The sequence below is a fragment of the Muntiacus reevesi genome, chromosome 9, assembly GCF_963930625.1.
Source record: "Muntiacus reevesi chromosome 9, mMunRee1.1, whole genome shotgun sequence".
NCBI lineage: Eukaryota > Metazoa > Chordata > Mammalia > Artiodactyla > Cervidae > Muntiacus > Muntiacus reevesi.
Genome location: NC_089257.1, coordinates 39,759,023 through 39,780,397, shown reverse-complemented (window position 1 = coordinate 39,780,397; position 21,375 = coordinate 39,759,023). Strand labels below are relative to the sequence as shown.

At 44.5% G+C, this 21,375-nt stretch overlaps 2 protein-coding genes across 3 annotated transcripts in view; both read right to left on the bottom strand.

Moving 5' to 3' along the window:
- LOC136174749 (short transient receptor potential channel 2) overlaps positions 1-1,502 on the bottom strand; it is a 17,077-nt gene extending 15,575 nt beyond the window's left edge. Inside the window, exon 1 of the mRNA XM_065944935.1 lies at positions 1,488-1,502. Within this exon, the coding sequence (XP_065801007.1) occupies positions 1,488-1,502 (15 nt within the window). The remainder of the gene's footprint in view (positions 1-1,487) is intronic.
- On the bottom strand, positions 644-21,375 carry XNDC1N (XRCC1 N-terminal domain containing 1, N-terminal like). Of its 2 annotated transcripts, XM_065944936.1 has the most exons (10): positions 21,119-21,375; positions 17,407-17,577; positions 15,421-15,562; positions 14,156-14,311; positions 12,507-12,685; positions 7,728-7,813; positions 7,318-7,490; positions 4,797-4,869; positions 3,440-3,567; positions 644-2,724 (listed from the first exon to the last, which is right to left on the bottom strand). In XM_065944936.1, exons 2-10 carry the CDS (start codon positions 17,449-17,451, stop codon positions 2,495-2,497), a joined length of 1,212 nt encoding a protein of 403 aa, XP_065801008.1. In that variant the 5' UTR covers positions 17,452-17,577; positions 21,119-21,375; the 3' UTR covers positions 644-2,494. The 2 variants fall into 2 exon arrangements, with proteins under 2 accessions (XP_065801008.1, XP_065801009.1); XM_065944937.1 differs by lacking the exons at positions 644-2,724; positions 3,440-3,567; positions 4,797-4,869; positions 7,318-7,490; positions 7,728-7,813 and having other exon boundaries at positions 12,501-12,685.

Below are 21,375 nucleotides of genomic sequence, written 5' to 3'. Positions count from 1 at the left end.
ACTTTAACAAAAGAGGAAACCAAGGTAGACTTGCCAAGCCACTTAGACAGGGTGGTCAGCCAGGCAGCTTGATTGAGGAGTTGGTGTTCCTAGCTATTCTTCCATGGTACTTCTCAACTCAAATAAAAATTATTAGTAGTAGGTAGCTTTTGGATTTCTGGAATCTCTACTTCAAAACCTCCCAAATGTGGTAAGTAGGTAAACACTTTCCCTCTTTTAAGAAGGAAAATAACAATGCTACCACTTTTATCTGTTTTACTCTGAAACTAAATTCTACATTAAATGATATATACTCTAGTATATAGTTTATATAATGTGATCATCTTATACAATGACGATATGAATGGCCTCCCCTGCCCAGTTATGTCTGTGTAGGGAATACACTTCATGCCTATATTTTCCAGGAATTAATCGTTTTAGAAATACCCTTTCATACTGTATAGCTTCTTGTATATTTTTGTTAAGCTGTTAGTAAACAATATCCCATTGACTGGTTTGAAATGCTGATAATATTTAGAAAATTGGTCTTGGTTGAAAAATGCATTTCTTTTTTAAGATAAGGAGCTTAAAACCACACACATTTATTCTCTTACAGTTCATGCAGTCAGAACTAAATCATATCATGAGGCTAAAGTCAAGGTGCTAGTGGGGCAGGGCGGCTCTAGGGCGGAATCCTTTTCTAGCTTCCAGAGTTACTTCCCTTGCATTCCTTAGTTTACGGCCACTTCCTTCAGCTTTAAAAGCCAGTGGCATAGACTCTCACAACTCCTAAAGATATGAAGATTAAAAACATGTTCTTAAGTCACTATTTTATTGTGTGGATTCTCAGGTTAGGAAAGAGTTCTTCACACTCTTCATCCAAGTAACTCATTCAGTTCTGACGGGAGGCCCCTCCCTCAGCACAGCTCCTACCCTCACAGGAAGCCACACACAGTGGGGCTGATGTGGGCAGCCTGGGAAGGAGCAGATTGAAGCAGGACAGGGCTGCACTGGGAGAGGAACCCCCAGGGAGGCACACAGATCTCTCCAGGACCTGCTCCCATCTTGTTGACATCCTCTTCCAGCTGCTCCTCCCTGGTGAAGTCCCAGAGCTTCTGAGGGACAGGTCCAGACACGTACGCACAGGAGGGTCTTTGAATTGGGTTTTTCCCAAGCCCCTGAGTGCTGACCAGGCCTCGTGGCAGGATCCCACCAGGCTCTCCTCCGCCAACTCGCCAGCTCTGCCCTCTCTTGCTCTGGGCAGCACTCCCCCGAGCCCCCGGCCCTGCCGTGGCCCTCTTTCCCACCAGGCCCAGCCCTTCCTCGCCGCTCGTCTTTCTGTGCCCAGGTTTGGGCCTCCAACCGCTCTCCTCCCACCTGCAGGGTCGTGTCCCCGACCTGCCGGGCAGCTACGTTGTCCCTGCCACTCCTCTGAGTCAATCTATTGTTTTAATCACAGCGAGAAATGGGACAAGGATAGGGGAAGGCAGGGAGCAGAGGCCTCTTACCGCGAGGGGGTCCATGGCTGCACCCACCTATGCTGGCGGGGGCGGTGGGAGGGAACTCCGGCTCCTCTGTCTGCTCCCCAACTGTGCCCAGCTTTCTCCTTCCTACCCCTTCCAAACTCTGCCCTCCCTCTGCCAGGCCCAGCTGCTCCCCTTCTGCCCTGTACCCTGGAGACCAGAGGAACTGGTGTTAGTGCCACACAACGAAACCTTCTGGGAAAGGAGAGAGGACACAGATGCTCAAAAATGGCAGGGACATATTTTAGAAAACCACAGGTGGAAGGGACCATAGTGACCTGGTCCAACTGCCCCAATGTGCTGACGTGGCCTGGAACTCGCCCAGGGTTCCACAGCCAGCCACTCCTCGGTCTTTAGTCTGTCTGATTCCCATAAAACTCAACAGGAGGATGGGAATTTTTTTTTCTGTTACTGAGGGTTAACTCTGGACCCAAGATAAATAACTTGCTTAAAGTCACACAGCAACACTGTTACCTGATTATCCTAAGGAGGAAAGTCCCAAAGGACACTAAGAGTGCAGTTCATGGGGCACTGAAGGTCAGTCTTACACTCAAAAATCACTCACTTTTCCCAGGACACCACAGGATCTTATCTGTTGGGCGGGGCTTTTCTTTTCATTGGACCTCAGTTTTTCTCTCAAGAAAATGGGCACGAGGATACACATCACTCACTGAGGGGAAGATGTTCTGGATTGTGTCCTGAAGCCCTTGAGAGCTCACCAAATCTATCCCAGAAGTCCCAAAGAAGAGACACATGGAGCTGTCCTTGGGAGAGTAGGGCGCCATGGTGACAGAAGCCTTGACAACTGGGAGTGGGGAGCAGGCTGGGCCCAGAGGTGCCCTCAGGCAGAGAGTCCTAAGGGAATGAGTGGTGGGGAGGACAGGGGGCGGCCTGGCCTCGTCAGCCCCTCCCAACTGTCAAGAGAGCCCCTCGTCCGTTTCTGTCACAGACGGTGGAGGGGGGCCAAGGCTGCAGGACTTCATGGCTCAGGCCTAAAGGACCTCCCCGCACGTACTGGCATGTTCTTCTATTTCTCCTGCCGAGAATGGCAACTCGCAGATAGGACACTGGACCCAGGAAATGGGCGGCGAGCTCTCTGGGGAGGAAACCCACAGTACGTGTGGAGACGAAGATGGTGATGAGGCGGGAGAGGCTGGGGGAGACGGGGAGGCCCCTCCACAAGTGGCAGCGTGCTGGGGAAGCATGTCAATGCTGAAGGAGCCTGAGGGGGAGACAAAAGGAGGAGGTAAGAACCCTGGGCCCACTCCCGGGCGGGAGGTCACCCCACGCAGCCTGAAGGGAACATCTGCTGGCAAAATGCAGCTGTTTTCCCAAGAAAATTTTACTAGGGTTGAATATTTGATACCTGATGACATCCAGTCACAAGTCCACCAGACATTTTTTGAGTACGTCCTATGTGCCTGACACTGTGTGAGGCGCTGAGGGATGGAAGCCCAGGCCTGTCCTCATGGACTATGGCGTCTAGGGGCAAAGATAACTTGTGACCACAAGTAACTGTCACAAAGTACAGGGTGAGAAGTGCTAAGCCCAGGGGAATCAGAAAACGTGGCAGGAGCTCAGTGGGAGAGATTATCTGAGGTCAGAGAAGACCTGGCAAATAAGAACCACCTGAACACAGACTTAGAGGGGAAGCAGCATTTGGTCACGGAGGAAGTTCTGAACGAAATTCTAGGTCCTCGCTGATAGTGTTACCGTTTGCTTTGTTTCACGTTTCTCCTGAGGACAGAGCCGAGGTCCCTTCCTCAGCCTGGCGAACACAACCTGAGGAGGTGCTTAATACAGACTTGTACGTACTGCAGATGACAGAGGCCAGAGGCCCAAGTTCACCTGGTTCCTGGCAGCACTCCCAGATCTCCTATTCCTCCCTCAAGGGACGCCGAGTACCTCCCAACCACCCCTGTGCCCACGCCGCTCACCTGCACAAATGGGGCACCACCCACTCTCCTGGACTCCGCTGCTTCGGGCCTGGGGCCGCAGGTGTTCTCTCTGGCCAGCCTTTGCTAGCCTCCGCTGGTTTGGCCGAGAGTTTGAGTTGGATACAGGCCTGTGAGAAAGAATGGTTACACACCAGCTGTTAGCAAGAGGCCCTCGGGGCTGAAAGGGCCTCAAACCAGGGTGAAAGGTGCAGACGAGCTGCTGTGGAGTCAGAAGCCCTGGGGTGGGGTCCTGCTTTGCTCACTTGACGTATCAGACTTGAGTGAAGTCATTTCGTCTTTGAATATCTTACAACAGAGCTTCTATCACTGCCTTCAGGTTTATTATTATTATTATTTTTTACAGACATAATATACATCTCATAAAATTCATCCTTTTAGAATATATTATTCAGTGGTTTTAGGATATTCACGAAGTCATTAACCATTATAGCTTACTCCAGAATATTTTTATCACCCCCAAAAAGAAACCTTGAACCCATTCATAGTCACTCCCTACTCCTCTATTCCCACATACTCTGACATTTTTTGTCCATTTAAAAAATGAGGTTATCTTTTATTATTGAATTGTAAGGGTTCCTTACAACTTTTGAACTGTGGTATTGGAGAAGACTCTAGAGAATCTCTTGGACTGCAAGGAGATCAAACCAGTCAATCCTAAAGGAAATCACTCCTGAATATTCACTGGAAGGGTTGATGCTGAAGCTGAAGCTCGAATACTCTGGCCACCTGATGTGAAGAATTGACTCACTGGAAAAGACCCTGATGCTGGGAAAGATTGAAGGCAGGAGGAGAAGGGGATGACAGAGGATGAGACGGTTGGATAGCATCACCTACTCGACGGGCATGAGGTTGAGCAAGCTCCGGGAGTTGGTGATGGACAGGGAAGCCTGGCGTGCTGCAGTCCATGGGGTCACAAAGACAACTGAACCACTGAACTTAACTGAACTGAAGGGTTCCTTTATATTTCTAGATACAAACCCCTTATTGAATACACGATATGCAAATATTTGCCCCCTTTTTCTCAGGGCTGTCTTTTAATTTTCTTGACGGTGTTCTTTGAAGCAGAAAACAAATTTGAAAGAAGCCCATGAGATATAGCACACTTGTCTTCATTTCTGGTTCGCTTCCAGGGCCACCTCCTTGTCTAGCTCCATGCCTGACACCGTGTAGACAAGGACATCTTTTCTCTTGCTACCTTGTAAGCCCAGACCATGAGAGCAAAACCAGACACCAGGGTGCTCTCTGGCATAACTGAAACATGAGTGGGGGGTGGACAGGTACAGAAGGACAGTAGGTTTGGGGAGGGGATCTGGGGCTTTCAGGTTGACCTACTTACCTGCGGGCTCCCACTTTCCTCCTCTTTGTCCTGCCCATGTCCTTCTCTATGTTCTGCTCCTCTGATCTGGTCTCTGTGTTAGAAAATGCTCATTAAATCTATCTCATTAACAAAAGGCCCTTCACATATGAAATTCCTTATTTTGAGAATATTCTATCCCCCTTCCCTAGTCAATTCCTTCTTGCTCTTCAAGTCTTAGATGAAATGCTAATTGCTGTGAGGCAGGATTCTCTCATCTAAAGCTGGTCATCCTATTACGCTTTGCCTTTGAAGTACTTATCACTGTTTTAAATTTTAGATTTCCTTGTGTGACATGGATGCGCATCTCTCCATCAGGGTAGAAGCACTGCTTTTCTATTTATTGTGGTGTCCCTGGCACCTAGCCCAGAGCCTTGCAAATAGAGATGTGCAATTAATATCTGTCAAATGAACGGTAACAAAAGCTAACAACACGGTTTGTCTAGTTATTCAGAACTTATGGAGCACTACATACAGCATTTACTATATATAACATATATATTTTAGATTTCTTATTTATTTTTATTTTTGGCTGTGCTGGGTCTTTGCTGCCTCGTGTGCTCCTTTTCTAGTTGCGGTGAATGGGGTCTACTTGTCATTGTGATGCGAGGGCTGCTCAGAGTGGTCACTCCTCTTGTTGCAGAGCACAGCTCCAGGCATGCGGGCTCAGTAGCTGTGGTTCGCGGACTTAGCTGCCCTGCTGCATGTGGAATCTTCCCCAACCAGGGATCAAACTGGAGTCGCCTGCATTGGCAGGTGGATTCTTAACCACTGGACCACCAGGGAAGTCTAGCATTTACTATATGTTAAGTGTTTTCATTGCTCTAACACCCAGTCTGTAGCATGCCCCCCAAAGATGAGTTCCTTCCTCATTCTCCGTATTTTAAAATGATAACCTACATCCTTCCTTATGTGGTAGGCAGCTTCTAGAATGACTCCCACTGGTTCCTGCTTCCTGATATACATGACTCCCCTTAAGTGTGGGAAGGACTTAGGAACTTGCTTCTAATGAATAGAATATGGTTAGGAATTCCCTGGTGGTCCAGTGGCTAAGACTCCACAGTCCCAATGCAGGGTGCCTGGGTTTCATCCCTGGTCAGTGAACTAGATCCCACATGCTGCAACTGAGAGTTCACATGCTGCACCTAAAGAGCCGGTTCCAGTTTGTTGGGGGAATCAAAGATCCCACGTGCTGAAACTAAGACTCGGTGAAGCCAAAAAACAAAAAGCATCTAGTGAAGATGTTTAAAAAGAAAAAAAAGAAGAATATGGCAAAAGTGATGGGATGGCACTTCTGTGATGAGGTTACCAGACACTGACTCCTTTCTTGTTAGCACTGTGTCTCTTGCCCTCTAGGTGGCTCACTCTAACGGAGCAAGCTGCCACAATGTGAAATGCTCTATGGAGAGGCTCTCATGGCAGAACTGAGGGGAGCCTGAATCCAACAGCCCTCAGAGATGCTGAATCCCTACCACAATCATGTGGAGGGGTGAAGGAGCAGATCCTTTCCAGCTGAGCCTTGAAACGACGGCAGCCTGTGACAGATCCAGAGTCTGAGACCCAGTTAAGTCACACCTGGATTCCTAACCATGAGAAACCATGAGACAGTAAATATTGTTTTCAGCCACTAAATAATGGGGAAATTTATTACAATTGGTAACCAGTGTACCCTATTTCTGCTGCAGGACTCGCTCTCTGCGATGGCCCACATTCTGTCTGTGGAGTGTGTTTCTAAATAAATCCACTTCTTACCTATCAAAAAAAAAAAATACCCTATTTCTGCAATGAAATAATATACTCATGATTTCACTAATTTAATTTGTTCAGTTCTTTGAAATGACAAACCATTCCTTTAAAAGAAATTTTCCCAATGAAGCAATGAGTGGAATCAAGGGTTTACAGTGAGAATGCTACTTGTTTCTGCTCTCTGGCTGTTCAGAATAGTGAGAAGGACAAGAACTCTGGGGTTCAAATCCTGGCTCTGCCACTTATTAGCTGTGTGACTTAGAATATGTAGCCTCAGATTCTTTTGTAAAATGAGTTTGTGGTGAACATTAGTTAGTAAAAGTGCCTAGCAATGTCTGGTGCAAAGTAGGAACTCCAAAATGTTTAATCCTTTCTCTCTCTGTGATGAAACCACATTACTCCCCTACTTCGTGTCTCTAATAAGCTCCATATACCACCACCTCGACTTAATTTTCCTCCTTTGCTCACTCACAGAACATTAAAACTGCACGAGGCCTAAATACTATTTGGTTTAATCCCTTCAGTTTGAAGAGAAAAGATTTGAAGCCCAAAGAGATAAGGACTTTTGGTTCCTGGGCCAGAGCTCTTTCAATTATATACAATATTTGATTTTTCTTCTGAGAACAAGACACTGACCACCACCTTTTCCTCCATTTGAAGTCCTGTTTGTGAGCCATCCTTGCGTAGCAACGATGCATTCAGGGAGGAAGGAGGGTGCTGGGAAGTAAGGAGTCAAAGGTAGGTCATGGGGCCTCACCTGTGCTGTCCTGATGACTGGGACCTGGTTCTGCATGGTTGGTTTTAGGGTCTGCCACACGGGCTGGAGGTGCCCTGTGGGCAGCTGAAAGCACCATGCAGGCTGAACGCCCCAGAGTCCCTGGCTGCAGTTGCTTTAGGATATTCCTGAGCTCTGAGATTTCCTTGGTGGTCCTGCAGGGAAACAGGGAGCACTTGGTTTCATTCAGAACAGAGATTACATTTTGCTTACCCAGGTCAGAAGCATCTAACCAAGAAAGCCAGGTTTGGTATATAGATGCGGTGAGGCCTAGAGTGTGGAAGTAACTGAGAGAACCTAGACAGGTGGTGTGTCTGTGAGTGATCTGGTAGTTTCCTCCAGGAGAAAGAACTGAGAAGTTGCCAAGAGACCTCACTCTGACAGTTACGTACGTTTGGGGATCTGGGAAGAATGTCCTCCGGATGGAAGGATTAGCCAGCCAGGGGCTGGGACCAGACTCTTGAGCATCACAAGAACCCTGAGGAGAAAATGGAGAAATATGAAGTACACATATTCGCCACCAGGGGGCACTGTCACATAATGCCAGGGACACTACCAAACTCAGGGCTTCAGCTTAATGAGTGTATTTGCTATAACTCGTACATGGCACGTTGGCTTGTCTATGTACACACTTTTCCAGCTCTAAGATGTGAGATTTGGTGATTTTGTGTAGTTAATTCCCAGTATCAAGGATTTTGTTACGATCCTGAAAGACCCCAAGATAAAAGAATACAAGCTATTGGGAAAACCAGGGCTATGGGACTCATATTATATGCAAATTTGTATACATGTATATACATACATGGGCTTCCCTGGTAGCTCAGCTGGTAAAGAATCTGCCCGCAATGCGGGAGACCTGGGTTCATTCCCTGGGTTGGAAAGATCCCCTGGAGGAGGACATGGCAACCCACTCTAGTATTCTTACCTGGAGAATTGCCATGGACAGAGGAGCCTGGTGGGCTACAGTCCATGGGGTCACAAAGAGTTTACATGACTGAGTGAATAAGCATAGTACAGCATATACATACACCATGGACAGAGGAGCCTGACGGGCTACAGTCTATAGGATTCCAGAGCACGACACAACTGAAGCAACTTAGCATGCACACATGCACATACATAGATATACAACTCGGTGGACATGAGTTTGAGCAAACTCCAGGAGCTGATGAAGGACAGCGAGGCCTGGCATGCTACAGTTCATGGGGTTGCAGAGAGTCAGACACAACTTAGTGACTGATCAACAACACATATTTTTAACAGTTTATACATATATAAATAGAACACATATAAAATTGATTCACGTAGGTACAAAACTCAAATCACTCATCTCTATATACCCATGTGACAGAAACAAATTATACACACATAGGTATTTCTTTATAATTAAAAATAGTTCTATTTTGAATTCTTTGGGGCTATTTTAGTCATTTTTCTCTTTTAAATGTTTCAATTCCAGGACATTTTATTTTGTGAACAATTTTGCTCACCTATCACTAAAAACCTACCAATTTTAGCCACCACTTCTAGCTATCTATAAAAAGATGTGTGTATAGATATCCCATGTCTCTTTCTAGCATCAGACACTGTAACTATCAACAGGCATCTTATAAACCTTTTGGCTTCTAAATAAGCAATAATCAAGTACTGGATAATTTCTACATAGATTTTATTCATGTGGTGTGCTACAGTTTCTTAATTTATCAAAATTTAATTTATCTGTGTCAATTCATTTGTGGCTTTTTCCTTTTTATCTTTTTCCAAATTTTTTTTCCCTTAAATTAAAAAATTTTTTCCTTTAATTTTAAGCTCTCCTAAAAACAAAACAAAACAAAACCTCTCCTTCTTCTATCACAGATTCTTTTATTTATTATTATTTTTGGCCTCACTGCATAGCTGTGGAATCTTAGTTCTCCAACCAGGGACTGAAACGGGTCTTTGGCAGTGAAAGCTCCACGTTCTAACCACTAGACTGCTGGGGAATTCCCTCACAGATTCTTTTAAAGGTAAATGTCTTTCTTGTAGGGAATTATACATATATATGTCTTTCTTGTAAAGCATGACTTTGACCTCATTCTACAAGTTTGAGAAGTAGCATTTTTATTCACATTCACAATTTTCTAATATACCATTACAATCTCATCTTGGACTTAATATTAATTTTAAAATATTTAATTTTCCAGGTTTTTTTTTTTTTTATCTTGTCTCATAAATTTTGGAATGAATACTAATAGAAAGGGTTACTAGATGGGTATGTAGAGATGGTTTTCTAATTTTAACTATAAATGAGACCAAGTATCAGGAGTTGAAGCCTTTCCAGGTGGCGCTAGTGGTAAAGTACCCACCTGCCAATGCAGGAGACATAGAGACATGGGTTCAATCCCTGGGTTAGGAAGATCCCCTGGAGGCGGGCACGGCAACCCCCTCCAGTATTCTTGCCTGAAGAATCCCATAGACAGAGGAGCCTGGCAGGCTACAGCCTATAGAGTTGCAAGAGTTGGACAGGACTGCAGTGACTGAGCATGCATGCATGTTATCAGAAATTGAGCTTTGAAGCAGAGGCTAAGTGGAGTCTAGTGGCCTGGGTTCCAATCCAGTCACTGCTTGGCAGTGACTTGGGACACCCACTATATTTCTCTTGTGCTTCTGTTTCCTAACTGGAAAATCAATGATCATGAAAGATCTTACCTCACAGGATTATAAGCATTTATATAGTGCTTTCACAATAATATACCATTAGAATAACATATTAGAAAAAAGTCTATGGCATTTTTTTTTTAGACATCTTAAATTGTATAACTGAGTGCCATTCATTTGTTTCCACGTATGAACCCTCTCTTACAGAAATGTTTCTGGACCTCCTCTCCCTGCGGCATCAGAGAGGGCCTGCAATGGGTGTCATTCTACTCTGGCTGTTCAACGTTTGACATGACTCCGAGTTACTGACTGCCTCCTGCTTGATCCCACCATGGCCCTAAAGGTGCAGAGTAATTTAGATGTCTGGCCAGAATGGAAAAGACTCCAGGAAGCATTTATTTATGTCCTAGTATGCCCGGGACACCCTGCTTTGTGTCTGTCATCTTAAGTATAATTACTAATAGCACTCTTTTTGGCTCTTGAAGTATCTCAGATTGGATGATAAATTTTATGGTGACCCTACCTACCACTCCTCTCTGAAAGGTTATTTATATAATCAACATTTATACTAGAAAGTCTACTTTGTTCTAGGCACCGTCCTAGCTGCCAGGAATGCCTGGTGGAACAAGACAAACAGGTCCCTAATCTCCCAGAGCTCCCACTTTACTGAATAGCCAGGCCACAGAGCTCCAGAACCCACAGGGACAATGTTGGAACCCAGCAGAGCACAGAGAACTGCTTCCATTGATCCATTTGCATTTGCAACCCTTCCCACAGGGGAAGAGTAAATCTCAGGCCTTACCTTGCCTCAGCGCTCTGGGCCTCTCCCAAGGCTATGTGACAAAAGCCTCTCTCCCCCCGTCTGCTCCAACTCTATCTTCTCTTCCCAAAGTGTGGTCTCTTGTTTTTTTTTTCCTCCCCAGTAACCTCAACAGGAGTGACATCTGTGAGGTTCACTCCTGGGAATCAAAATTCTTTTGGTTCTGCCAAATGAAGCTTCTAAAAAATGTACTGTGTGCCCGGGAAGCACTGTGATGTAACAGCAGGAGACCTGGCTTCCTTCCGGTCCGTACTCTGCTCTGACTCACTGTGTGAATTAAAATATATACATTTCCCTATCTGAGATATAAAATGATGGGGTTGTGACTTGATGTTCTCTAAGTATTTTTTCATCTCTAGAACTCTGGCTCTAGCCTTGTGTGATTACATTTTCATATTTGTGAGTGAATTATGGTGGAGGGTATTGGCTTGAAAAGATAAATGGAGACATGAGTGGTGAGAAAGCAGGAGTAGCTGGATCAGCCTTAGAAAGAAAAAATAACTAGAAAACTTTTTCCAGTAGTCATATGGATGTGAGAAGGCTGAGCACCGAAGAATTGATGCTTTTGAACTGTGGTGTTGGAGAAGACTCTTGAGAGTCCCTTGGACTGCAAGGAGATCAAACTAGTCAATTCTAAAGGAAATCGACACTGAATATTCATTGGGAGGACTGATGCTGAAGCTGAAGCTCCAATACTTTGACCACCTGATGGTAAAAGCTGACTCATTGCAAAAGACCCTGATGCTGAGAAAGATTGAGGGCAGGAGGGAGAAGGGGATGACAGAGGATGAGATGGTTGGATGGCATTACCAACAGAATGGACTTGAGTTTGAGCAAGCTCTAGGAGATAGTGAAGGACAGGGAAGCCTGGTGTGTTGTGGTCCTTGGGGTCGCAAGGAGTCAGACGTGACTCAGTGACTGAATGACAATAGAACAAATGGTCCAACAGCTTTGTGCACACTGTACCGAGGGCTCACTCGCTTGGCTCATCTGTGTGTGAGACTGAAGGAAAGGTGTTCATGCCTATTTGTGAGAAAGGGCCACAAGCCCATTTATGTGAGTATTTGGGGTTTTTTTTTAATAATTATTTGTTTATTATTTGTTTGGCTGTGCTGGGTCTTCATTGCGATGAGGGTTTTTCTCTAGTTGCAGAGAGCAGGGGCTACTCTTCAGTTGCCGAGTGTGGGCTTCTCATTGCAGCGGCTTCTCTTGCTGTGGAGCACGGGCTCTAGGGTGTGTGGGCTTCAGCAGTCACGACATGTAGGCTCAGTAGTTGCAGCTTCCAGGCTCTAGAGCACAGGCTCAGGAGTTGTTGTGCATGGGCTTAGTTGCCCTGTGGCATGTGGAAATCTTCCCAGACCAGGGATCAGGCCTGTGTCTCCTGCATTGGCAGGTGTATTGTTTACCAGTGAGCCACCAGGATGTCCTGTTTTTTTTTTTTAATTAATTAATTTTCTTTTTGGTTGTGCTGGGTCTTCATTGTAGTGCACAGGCTTCGTTGCTCTGTAGCATGTGGGATCTTAGTTCTCCATGAGGGATCAAACCTACATGCCCTGCACTGGAAGGCAGATTCTTAACCACTGGACCATCAGGAAAGACCTTATATTCATATTTGAATGTGTATGTGTGTATGTATCCATCCCCAAACCAAACACCAGCTTCCTAACTAGAAACAGAAAAGGCTGGGACATGCTAGGTCCCCCATGGTTCATACCTGGCTCAGCCCCGAGCTCACAGGGACCGAGGGACCCTCCACAGGGTCGTCTAAGGAGTCCAGAGAGGAACACACCCGCAGGAAGGCCAGGCCAAAGGGCTGATGACGTGTGAAGGGTTGGGAGCAGGTCAGGCGAAGTCGATCCCATGACTCACCTGAGGCTGGGGCCAGGAAATCGCCTCAAGGAGAAAACAAGAAGAAAATGAGGGAGAAATGAAATGCATGAATGGTAGGGAGAAAGAGAGAGAAGGTCAGTACTGAGGAGAGGAAAGAAAGGACTGGGACTACAGAAAGAATTCCACCCTAAGGGAGAAGGGAGGCCTTTCTTCCCCCCAGCTCGGGTGCTCAGGGTCTGGCAGCACCACCCAGGCCAGTCAGGGCCCTCTCTACCCAGCGCTTTGCCTTCCCACCATCACACCTCTGGCCGGGGGCCACGCTATTCCCAGCGTGACTATATCCTCGGTCTATACCTCTGCACAGACCTTACCACTGTCTCGTTTTAACAGGGGGTACCCGGAGGGTTGGAGTCTGGGGTGACCACTTGCCCAGTGGATCAGCTGAGCTACATCTATCCTTCCTGGACCATGAGACCTCAATCTCCCTCAAGGCACTACCTGCTCTACATACTTGCTCACTGGACCACAGACCAGTACTCCCAACCCTTCTCATCTTCCATTCCCAGAACTAAGAGTACCTCATCCCAGGTCACTTCTCCTTCACAACATTGCAAATGCCTCCAATTTAGACACAGATGAATGAGTCCTTCCTAGACTGCAAGTTCCTGGAGGCCAGGAATCAGACCATGTATTTCTTGTGGAGTGCCCAGTGACCGCAGAGATGTGCAGTGAAGAGGACTCAGGAAACACTGTATATAACATAACCACAACCACCACACAGCCTTCCTTCACTTACAGAAATAATTTTCCTATACTCACACAGGTTTATTTGTTGCTGTTGTTTAGCCACTAAGTCATGTCCAACTCTTTGGTGACCCCATGGACCATAGCCTGCCAGGCTCCTCTATCCATGGGGTTTCCAAAGCAAGAAGAATACTAGAGTGGGTTGCCATCTCCTTCTCCAGGGGATCTTCCCAACCCAGGGATCCAACCCGCATCTCCTGCTTGGCAGGCGGGTTCTTTACCACTGAGCCACTGGGGAAGCCCTATACACATTTTTACAAACACTCTAATCACAAATGTGGGTTCTATATCTGGCTTCACTGAATCACATGTTATGTGTAAATATAAATCATAGCTCATAAGTATCGCTTGCTATCAGGTATTGTCATCACAGAGAACTCACACACAAACACACCACGCAATGGTTCACTCATTACCCTATCCCCCCCAACAGAAGTAAGTGAGTCCCTGCTTAGGCTCCCTCCCACAATACACACCTTCCAGCTGGTACAGCCCTCTAGAGTCCTGCATCTCTCTTTTTCATTACCACTGTCTCTCTCAGTCTCTCATTTCTGCTTTTGCCCTCCTCACCATCTTTTTTTTTTTTTTTTAATATTTATTTATTTGGCTCATGGAATCTTTTAGTTACAACATAGATCTAGCTCCCTGACTAGGGATTGAACCTAGGCTTCCTGCGTTGGGAGCACGGAGTCTTAACCACCGGACCACCAGGGAACTCCCTCTCCTTACCATTTTTAAACATGCGGACCCCTGAGCGGTTTTTTCCCTGCTTTGAATCAGCCAGGGACATCAGCATGGTTGCAGGGAGCAGGGTGACGAAAGGTCTGTCCAGGGACCAGGAGGAACGACCCACGTCAATTTGCAGGAAGGCACAACCACAGTTACCTGGGGACAGAAGGTTGCGAGAAAGTGAAGGTGGGATGATGGGCTCCCCTGACTGCCCACAAGGGGATCGGTGGGCAGAGGACATTCTTCCTTTCTAGAGCTCAGGGGAGGCCCAGAGAGGTCGAGCAACAGTGAGCCAGTAACTGAAGTGGGACTAGACCTCAGCCCGCTAAATCAAGGCTCCCCATGTTTCTCCCGGCCAGAAACTTTTCCCTGACCCAAGAGACTCGCAGTTTCCCAGTCCTCTGGCTCTGGTGGGCAATGCTAAACTCTGTCTCTCTCTGAAATCCTTGCTAGGGAGCCTGATGTCTCTCTGTCTTGACAGAGCTGAGACAGATGGTCTTTGTCAATTCTCTATTTCTAGAGAACTGTAAGACCAGCTTTCTCAACCTAAAACTCCTATGGAGCCTTCCTGCATGAACCTGCACAGTTCATCCCCAAGCATCCTCCTGACACTGATATTTATTTTTAATTGTATTTTTAGTTTTCTGTTTTTAATTTTCTGATGGCACTGCACAGCACATGGGATTTTAGTTCCCCTACCAGGGATCAAACCCATGCCCCCTGCAGTGGAAGTGTGAAGCACAGAGTCTTAACCACTGGACTGTCAGGGAAGTCCCTTTATATATATATATATATATATATATATATATATTTTTTTTTAAATTTTCAATTAAATTTTACCTTTTTCCTGGCCATGCTGGGCACTTGCAGGATCTTAGTTCCCTGACCAGGGATCAAAGTTCTTTGCGGTGGAAGTATAGTTTTCACCACTGGACCACCACTATATACCACTGATATTTAGAGGCATATATAAGTTCTATCTGTTGGCACTTAGGTTTGTTAATGTCCTAAGGCTTCACCGAGACCGCTCAGATCAAAGCAAGGCAGGTATGCTGTGTAACTAAGGGAATGGCACTCATAGGGTTCAGCAATGTCAAATGCCTGCCCCAAGGGCAAGGGCCACGTATCCCCTTCACGCCAGGTAGGGCTTGCTCCAGGAAGGCTGTTCAGTGAGACTGCATTCGAACATACTGCTGCAGCCCTGGGAGGGAGCGGTACTCCTGAGCTCCCCACAGAGGCTCCCAGGCCTTGGAGAACTCACTCACCCACGTCGATGTAGCCAATGGGCACTGCCCTCTCCAGCTGCAGCTCCACTTTCAGCTGCCTGCTCTTGTCCTGAGGACAGCTGAGCCATGGTCCCCTCTGACTGTCTGGGTTCAGCAAATTCTCCACCGGATATTTGGGATCCTAAGTCAGAGAGAGGAAGAGAAATGAGGAACCTCATCAAGGGAAAAAAGGATGTCCATGAATGAGGGATCTCTACACACCTAAACCTTTCCAAGATCCTAATGGAAAAGGCTTTAGACAGGAGTCCATCTCTCATGTACCAAGGGATTTATAGACATCGCTCATCTCTTCTTTGGTTTCCACTACCTCATTTAATCCTCCTCATAACAACTTTAGGTGGTTACTATCACTGCTTCTTAGTTAAAAGATGAACAAACGGATGCTTAAGTTCAGAAACTTACCCAAGGCCACAAGACCAAATAACCAACCAAAGTTGGAACTCTTTGGTGTCTGAATTCAGAATTCTTAAACACCACATAATACTACAGTCTTTCCTGTAGTACTGGTTCCAGGGGATTGGTTCTAGAACTCCCATGGATATAAAAATCAGTGGATGCTCAAGTCTCTTATATACATTTCATTTATAAGGTGCTTTCACAGACATGTATCTTCAAAGTAACCCTATGAGATAAGAAACACAAAGATTTTTATTCTAAGTTTACAACTGATGGTTAGAGATGTTGTTCAAAGACAACAATAATAAAACTGAGATAAAATTCTCAATTCTAACCCAGGTGTTTTTTGGTGGAAAGGCCTTGAGCAAACTACTTTTTCTCCCTAGATCTAAATTTCTTCCTAAGTTAAGGTGGGGGAGATTAGACTCATGGTTTTCAATCTTATTTTATTTTTTTTTTAGCAATAAAACCCTTCCTTTTAACTGAAATCTTACACTAAAGATTATTTATTTTTTCAATAATAAATATTTTCAAAAATATTTTGATACTAATTATCAATATTACTTATCATTATTAAATAATTTAAAATTTTTTCAAAAATAAAAGTGGAGCTATGGTTAAAGCACTGGTTGAGGAGCCTGGAGACATACTTGTGGCCCCTCCCTTCAACTTCCAGAAGTGGGTTTCTAGGAGTACAGCTTGAAAATCACAATATTAGCAGAAAGATAATGTCCTCTAGCATCTTATAAGGCTGAGTCCATGAAGAAAACCATTTAGGCTGACCATGTAGCTAAGAAAGATAACAGTAATTTTTATTTTATTTCACTTTGGAGTTGACATAGTAGTTCTTAAAGATTCTCTAAGGGGCTTTCTGAAATGTGGGGATAATTTTGACTGTCATGGTGACTAGGAAGCATTGTTATCACTAGGGTCTGGAGGTCATAGATCTGGAGGCTGAACATCTTACAAGGCATAGGATATCGCTATAAAAACGAAGACTTCTCCTACGCAAAACACCAATGGCACCCCTTGAGAAAGACTAGAGTAACAGAAGGGGACATGTGGGGAGGAGCTGGAAATGGATAGAGATGACAGCGGAGGACAGGGCCCAGCATCCAGCACTAACCGGGATAACTGCGATTTCCTGGAAGTGAATTCATAGGAGGGATGCTGAGATCCCCTTTGATGGCAGTGGTGTTATCCTCACAGGTCTGGGATGACCTTGAGTGCCCTAGCCTGATCTCAAAGACGGTGTGACTAAACTGCCCTTCTGGGGACCCTGGTATAGACTCCGGGCCTATAGCTTTGCCAGCTGCCTGCAGAGAAGGGTAGAATCCTGAGGCTGCTTCCTTCTTTACCTTTGAGGCCTGCTTTGATGTATCCTGCACTGCTCTGAGAGCAACCTGAAGCCAAGCGCTGCATTGCCTGCCTTTGACTCTGAACGCCTAAAGAAGGGAAAATGGCTCTTCTGTTGAACTGGGAGTTTCCTGAAAGCGGAGCTAAGTCTCCTTTTCTTCCCTTCATTCTTTTCAGTCACCAAGAAAAAAGCACGCCTGCTAATTAACATACCTGAGAGGAAAAGGACACCACATGGCTAATCTTCACCGGGGCCATGGTGGGCCCAGCAGCTGACCAAGCACAAGGCAAAATGCTTTCTCCTGAGATCTCTTCTGTCACCACTTTGGTGCCTGTATTTTGGTCCCATCAGCTTCCAGAAGAGAAGGAACCGTCATGTTACTCCTGAAGAAGAGAACAAAAGGAAAATAAACAAGTCTTGAATGTTTTTCTGGTAACAGGAGTTATTTACATCAGTACATCAGTCACTATTTCTGATGACCATGATGGGGCTGGTGGGGTGGTGATCAGGGAGCAGATCTAGAGTCGCTGATGAAATTCCAACAAAAGTAAAACAACTGGAATGCAATAGACCAGCAAGTACAAAACATATATAATCAATAGAATTATATTATATATATTTTATATACATATATAAACATGTAGATGTTGGATTTATACGAATGTGAGCCCTCATGGCATGAACTATGCCTTAAATCATCCATCTTTATAACCCTAGATTCTACCTAGCACATAGTAAAGATGTGCAACAAACATTCAACTAAATAAGGGATACAAGTTTCTTGTTTTTTCTCTTTCCCATAAAACAAATCTTCTTAGATTAAGTTACTTCTCTACTAAAGATCTTCAAGGGCTTGCTGACATACGCAAATCCTTTGCTATATGGTAGGACTAAATAAACTTTAATTCAGTTTGACCCCTCAAAGCATCTACAACATAGATCTGTCCATTTCCTGGTTTATCTCCTACTATTCCTTTCAGCAGGGGATGTTTTACCGTAATTACTTTACTTATTTAATCTTAAAAGTTCATGTGGGAATTTGTATTTTGTCTTTTTTTTTTGTATTTTGTCTTTTGCTAAACTTTTTTTGGAAAAATTTAAATATAAGCGAAAATACACACACACATACACACACACACACACACACACACATTAGTATAATGAACTCTTGTGCATCACTTAGCTTCAACAATTCCTTGGGTAGAGAGAGGTGTTTTAAAGTTGTCGGAATGTCTTTAGATGGGATCTCTCTTCAAATATTTACCTGCCCTTTCACTCAGGTTTCTTAACTCACGTGGTCCCTGAAATGAGTCCATGACCTCGATATACTCGTGGTCATAATGGTCTTGTGTTCTTCCCACCAAAAAACCTTTTTCCCACCTCTGAGACTTTGTTCATGCCATTGTCTCTGCTTGGAATGTTCTTTCCTCCTTTCGCTGACAAATCTAATGCATATTTGATAGCCAAATGTCACCTCCACTCTGCTCAGCACTCAAAGTGATAGCTCCCTCCTCTCAATTCTATATTACAATGATCTGCATATGTCTTTTGTCCCTTGACCAACTGTAAGCTCTTGGAAGACAGGCTTCATGTTTATTTCTGTATCCTCATTAAGAGAGAGAAACATAGTTTCAGATTAACTAGTGTCTGCTGAAAGAATGACCATAAAAATTAGGCTCCAAATGGTCAGCCATCATGGAATGCGCAGAGTGAGGTAGCTACTGTGACAGCAGTAACCAAAGTCTAATGAATACCATTCTAAAGGTCACAGGTTACATTCAAGATGGTACCAAGGCTTCAAAGAAAGAAGAGGCCAGGGTGAGTCCTCAGTCACCTCCCAGGTCTTTAGATGAACTAAAGCTGATTATTTTCATTATAGCAACTCACTGAACATTCAACAATTTTTCTTCTCTCTGCTAGATAATGGAGACAGAAAAATAAGTAACATAGATAGGGTCTCTGTTTTGGAGAAACTCCCAGTATACACCTGTGATTTGATGGAAAAACTCTACTATCTCTCAAAACTAATACACATGTGACTGAACAAGTCCCAACGCTACACGTCAGGCTTGGGGACCCTGAAGCTGTCAATATTAGATACTTTATTTAGCTAATATTTTGAGGAGGGGGTTGTCTAGCAGGTACCAGACATTGGACTAGGTTACACAGTGGTGAATAAGACATATACAGTATTTTTTATGAAGATCACTATCTATCAAATTGCTTGTTCTCACAGGATTAAGTGCTTTCTGACTTCACTGCCCTTGCATACGTTGTTGTTCTTGTTTTTTGGTACCAGTTTATTTACCCTGTGTGTACCCGCACTAAGCAGTGAGCTCTTTGAGGATACAGATTTTTGTCATGCTCATCATCTCCCACACTTCAGAGAGATGTTGGAATACAGTAGGCATAAATAAATAGCCATTGAAAAGAGTACTTCTTAAGTCAATATAATTCAATCAGACTTGCACAGAAGTTTCTGGCAAACACAATAAACTCATCAACCAATAATGGGCCACAAACTGCTATTGTTTTTAAATTTTAAATACTACAAATCGGCAAGAAAAGGGCAAGCGCAACAATATAAAACTGGGGACACGATATAAACATACAATCCACATAAGATAAAATCTGAATGACCAATACTCCATATAAAAAAGTGCTCAGCCTCACTGATAATAAGCAAAGTACAAATACCTGTTCCTCTAAGACTGGAAAAAATAGAAAAGTCTACAATATGAAGGAGTGGCAATAATATGGGGAAATGGGCTCTCTCATAAACACTTCCAGCACATCTTAATTCTGACTAGCTACATTTCAAGAATAGCCATGTGTCCTGGTTTACTTAAACAGTGCAGTTCTAGTTCATGTGCACAAAAAGATACATGTAATGTTTCTTAATAGCAAAAAGCATAAAACTCTAATGTCCACTAGTTGAGGAATGGATGAATGAAATGTTCTATATCATATGGAATACTATTCAGTTAAAAGGAATAAACTAGATGTAAATATATGTAAATATGGATAGACCGCCTCCCCCCAAAATAGAGTGAAAGAATAAGTTACCAAAAAAAAAAAATAACTATACATAGAAAAATAGCATTTAAGTTCTTTACAAAAGGAAAGGAAACAATACTTGTACTGCGCACTGAATACACACTAGTTTTTTTTTCAACAGACTGGGAGAATACACAGGTAATTATACGACTTGCTTCTAGGCAGAATGAAAGGGTAATGAATCTGATAGTAAAGGGCACAGATAAATCCCACTTCTGTTTCATATTATCTTTCTTAAAAAATGAGTATGCAAATAGATTATGATGTCAATCGTCAATTGGGGGTGGTGAGTATACGGTGTTTATAATATTCTATGTACCCAGTTTCACATAATAAATATAATTCCCATTTTAAATAAATGTAGATGGTCCCAAATGAAGTTGACGGTCAATCTAATAAAGTGAGCCCACAAGACATCCTAGCCCTATCTATGCTGTAGATTCAGCCGGGACCTCCGGGGGGCGGGGTGAAGTGTAAGCAGGGACCACAGGCTTGCGAGGTGTAGGGTTCAGATGTACAATGTACAAAAAAACCAGGGTACTGGAAATTAAATAGGAAACTGTAAGCTGGGGTGCAGCATAGTGAATAAGATGTACAGGACGGGAGTAAGGGTAGAAGCTGGAGACGCAGTGTGTGGGCATAGTAAAGAATTCGAAGATGTGTGAAGTGGATCCGGAGGCGTGAGAGCCTAAGAAGCAGTTTGGGGGCCGTGGAAGTTCCGCAAGACTCTTCAGCTCTCAGATTCCTGAGCCTAAGCCGCTACTTACACCGCTTCTCGGAATGCGCTGTTCTGTTCACTTCCTTTATGGCCACCCTTCCTCCCTTTTGTCCATTCCCCTCCCCATCGAAAACCCGAATGACCCTCACCCGGGATAATGGACCTCGAAGTGCCACCTCTGCCTTAGATCTTGGACCAAAAAAAAAAAAGGTTCTCCCGCCAATTTGGCCCTCTAACCTCCGCCTTCTGTGCCGAAGCACCACTCTTCCGCCTCCCGAAGCCCGGGAACAAGTTCTGGGGCCTCAAGAAGCCGCTGTTTCCGGAAATTGACTCCCACCAACGTAAGAAGACACGTGCTATAGACAGAAAAATACATTCGGGTGGTTAATGTATTTCACGCATTGCA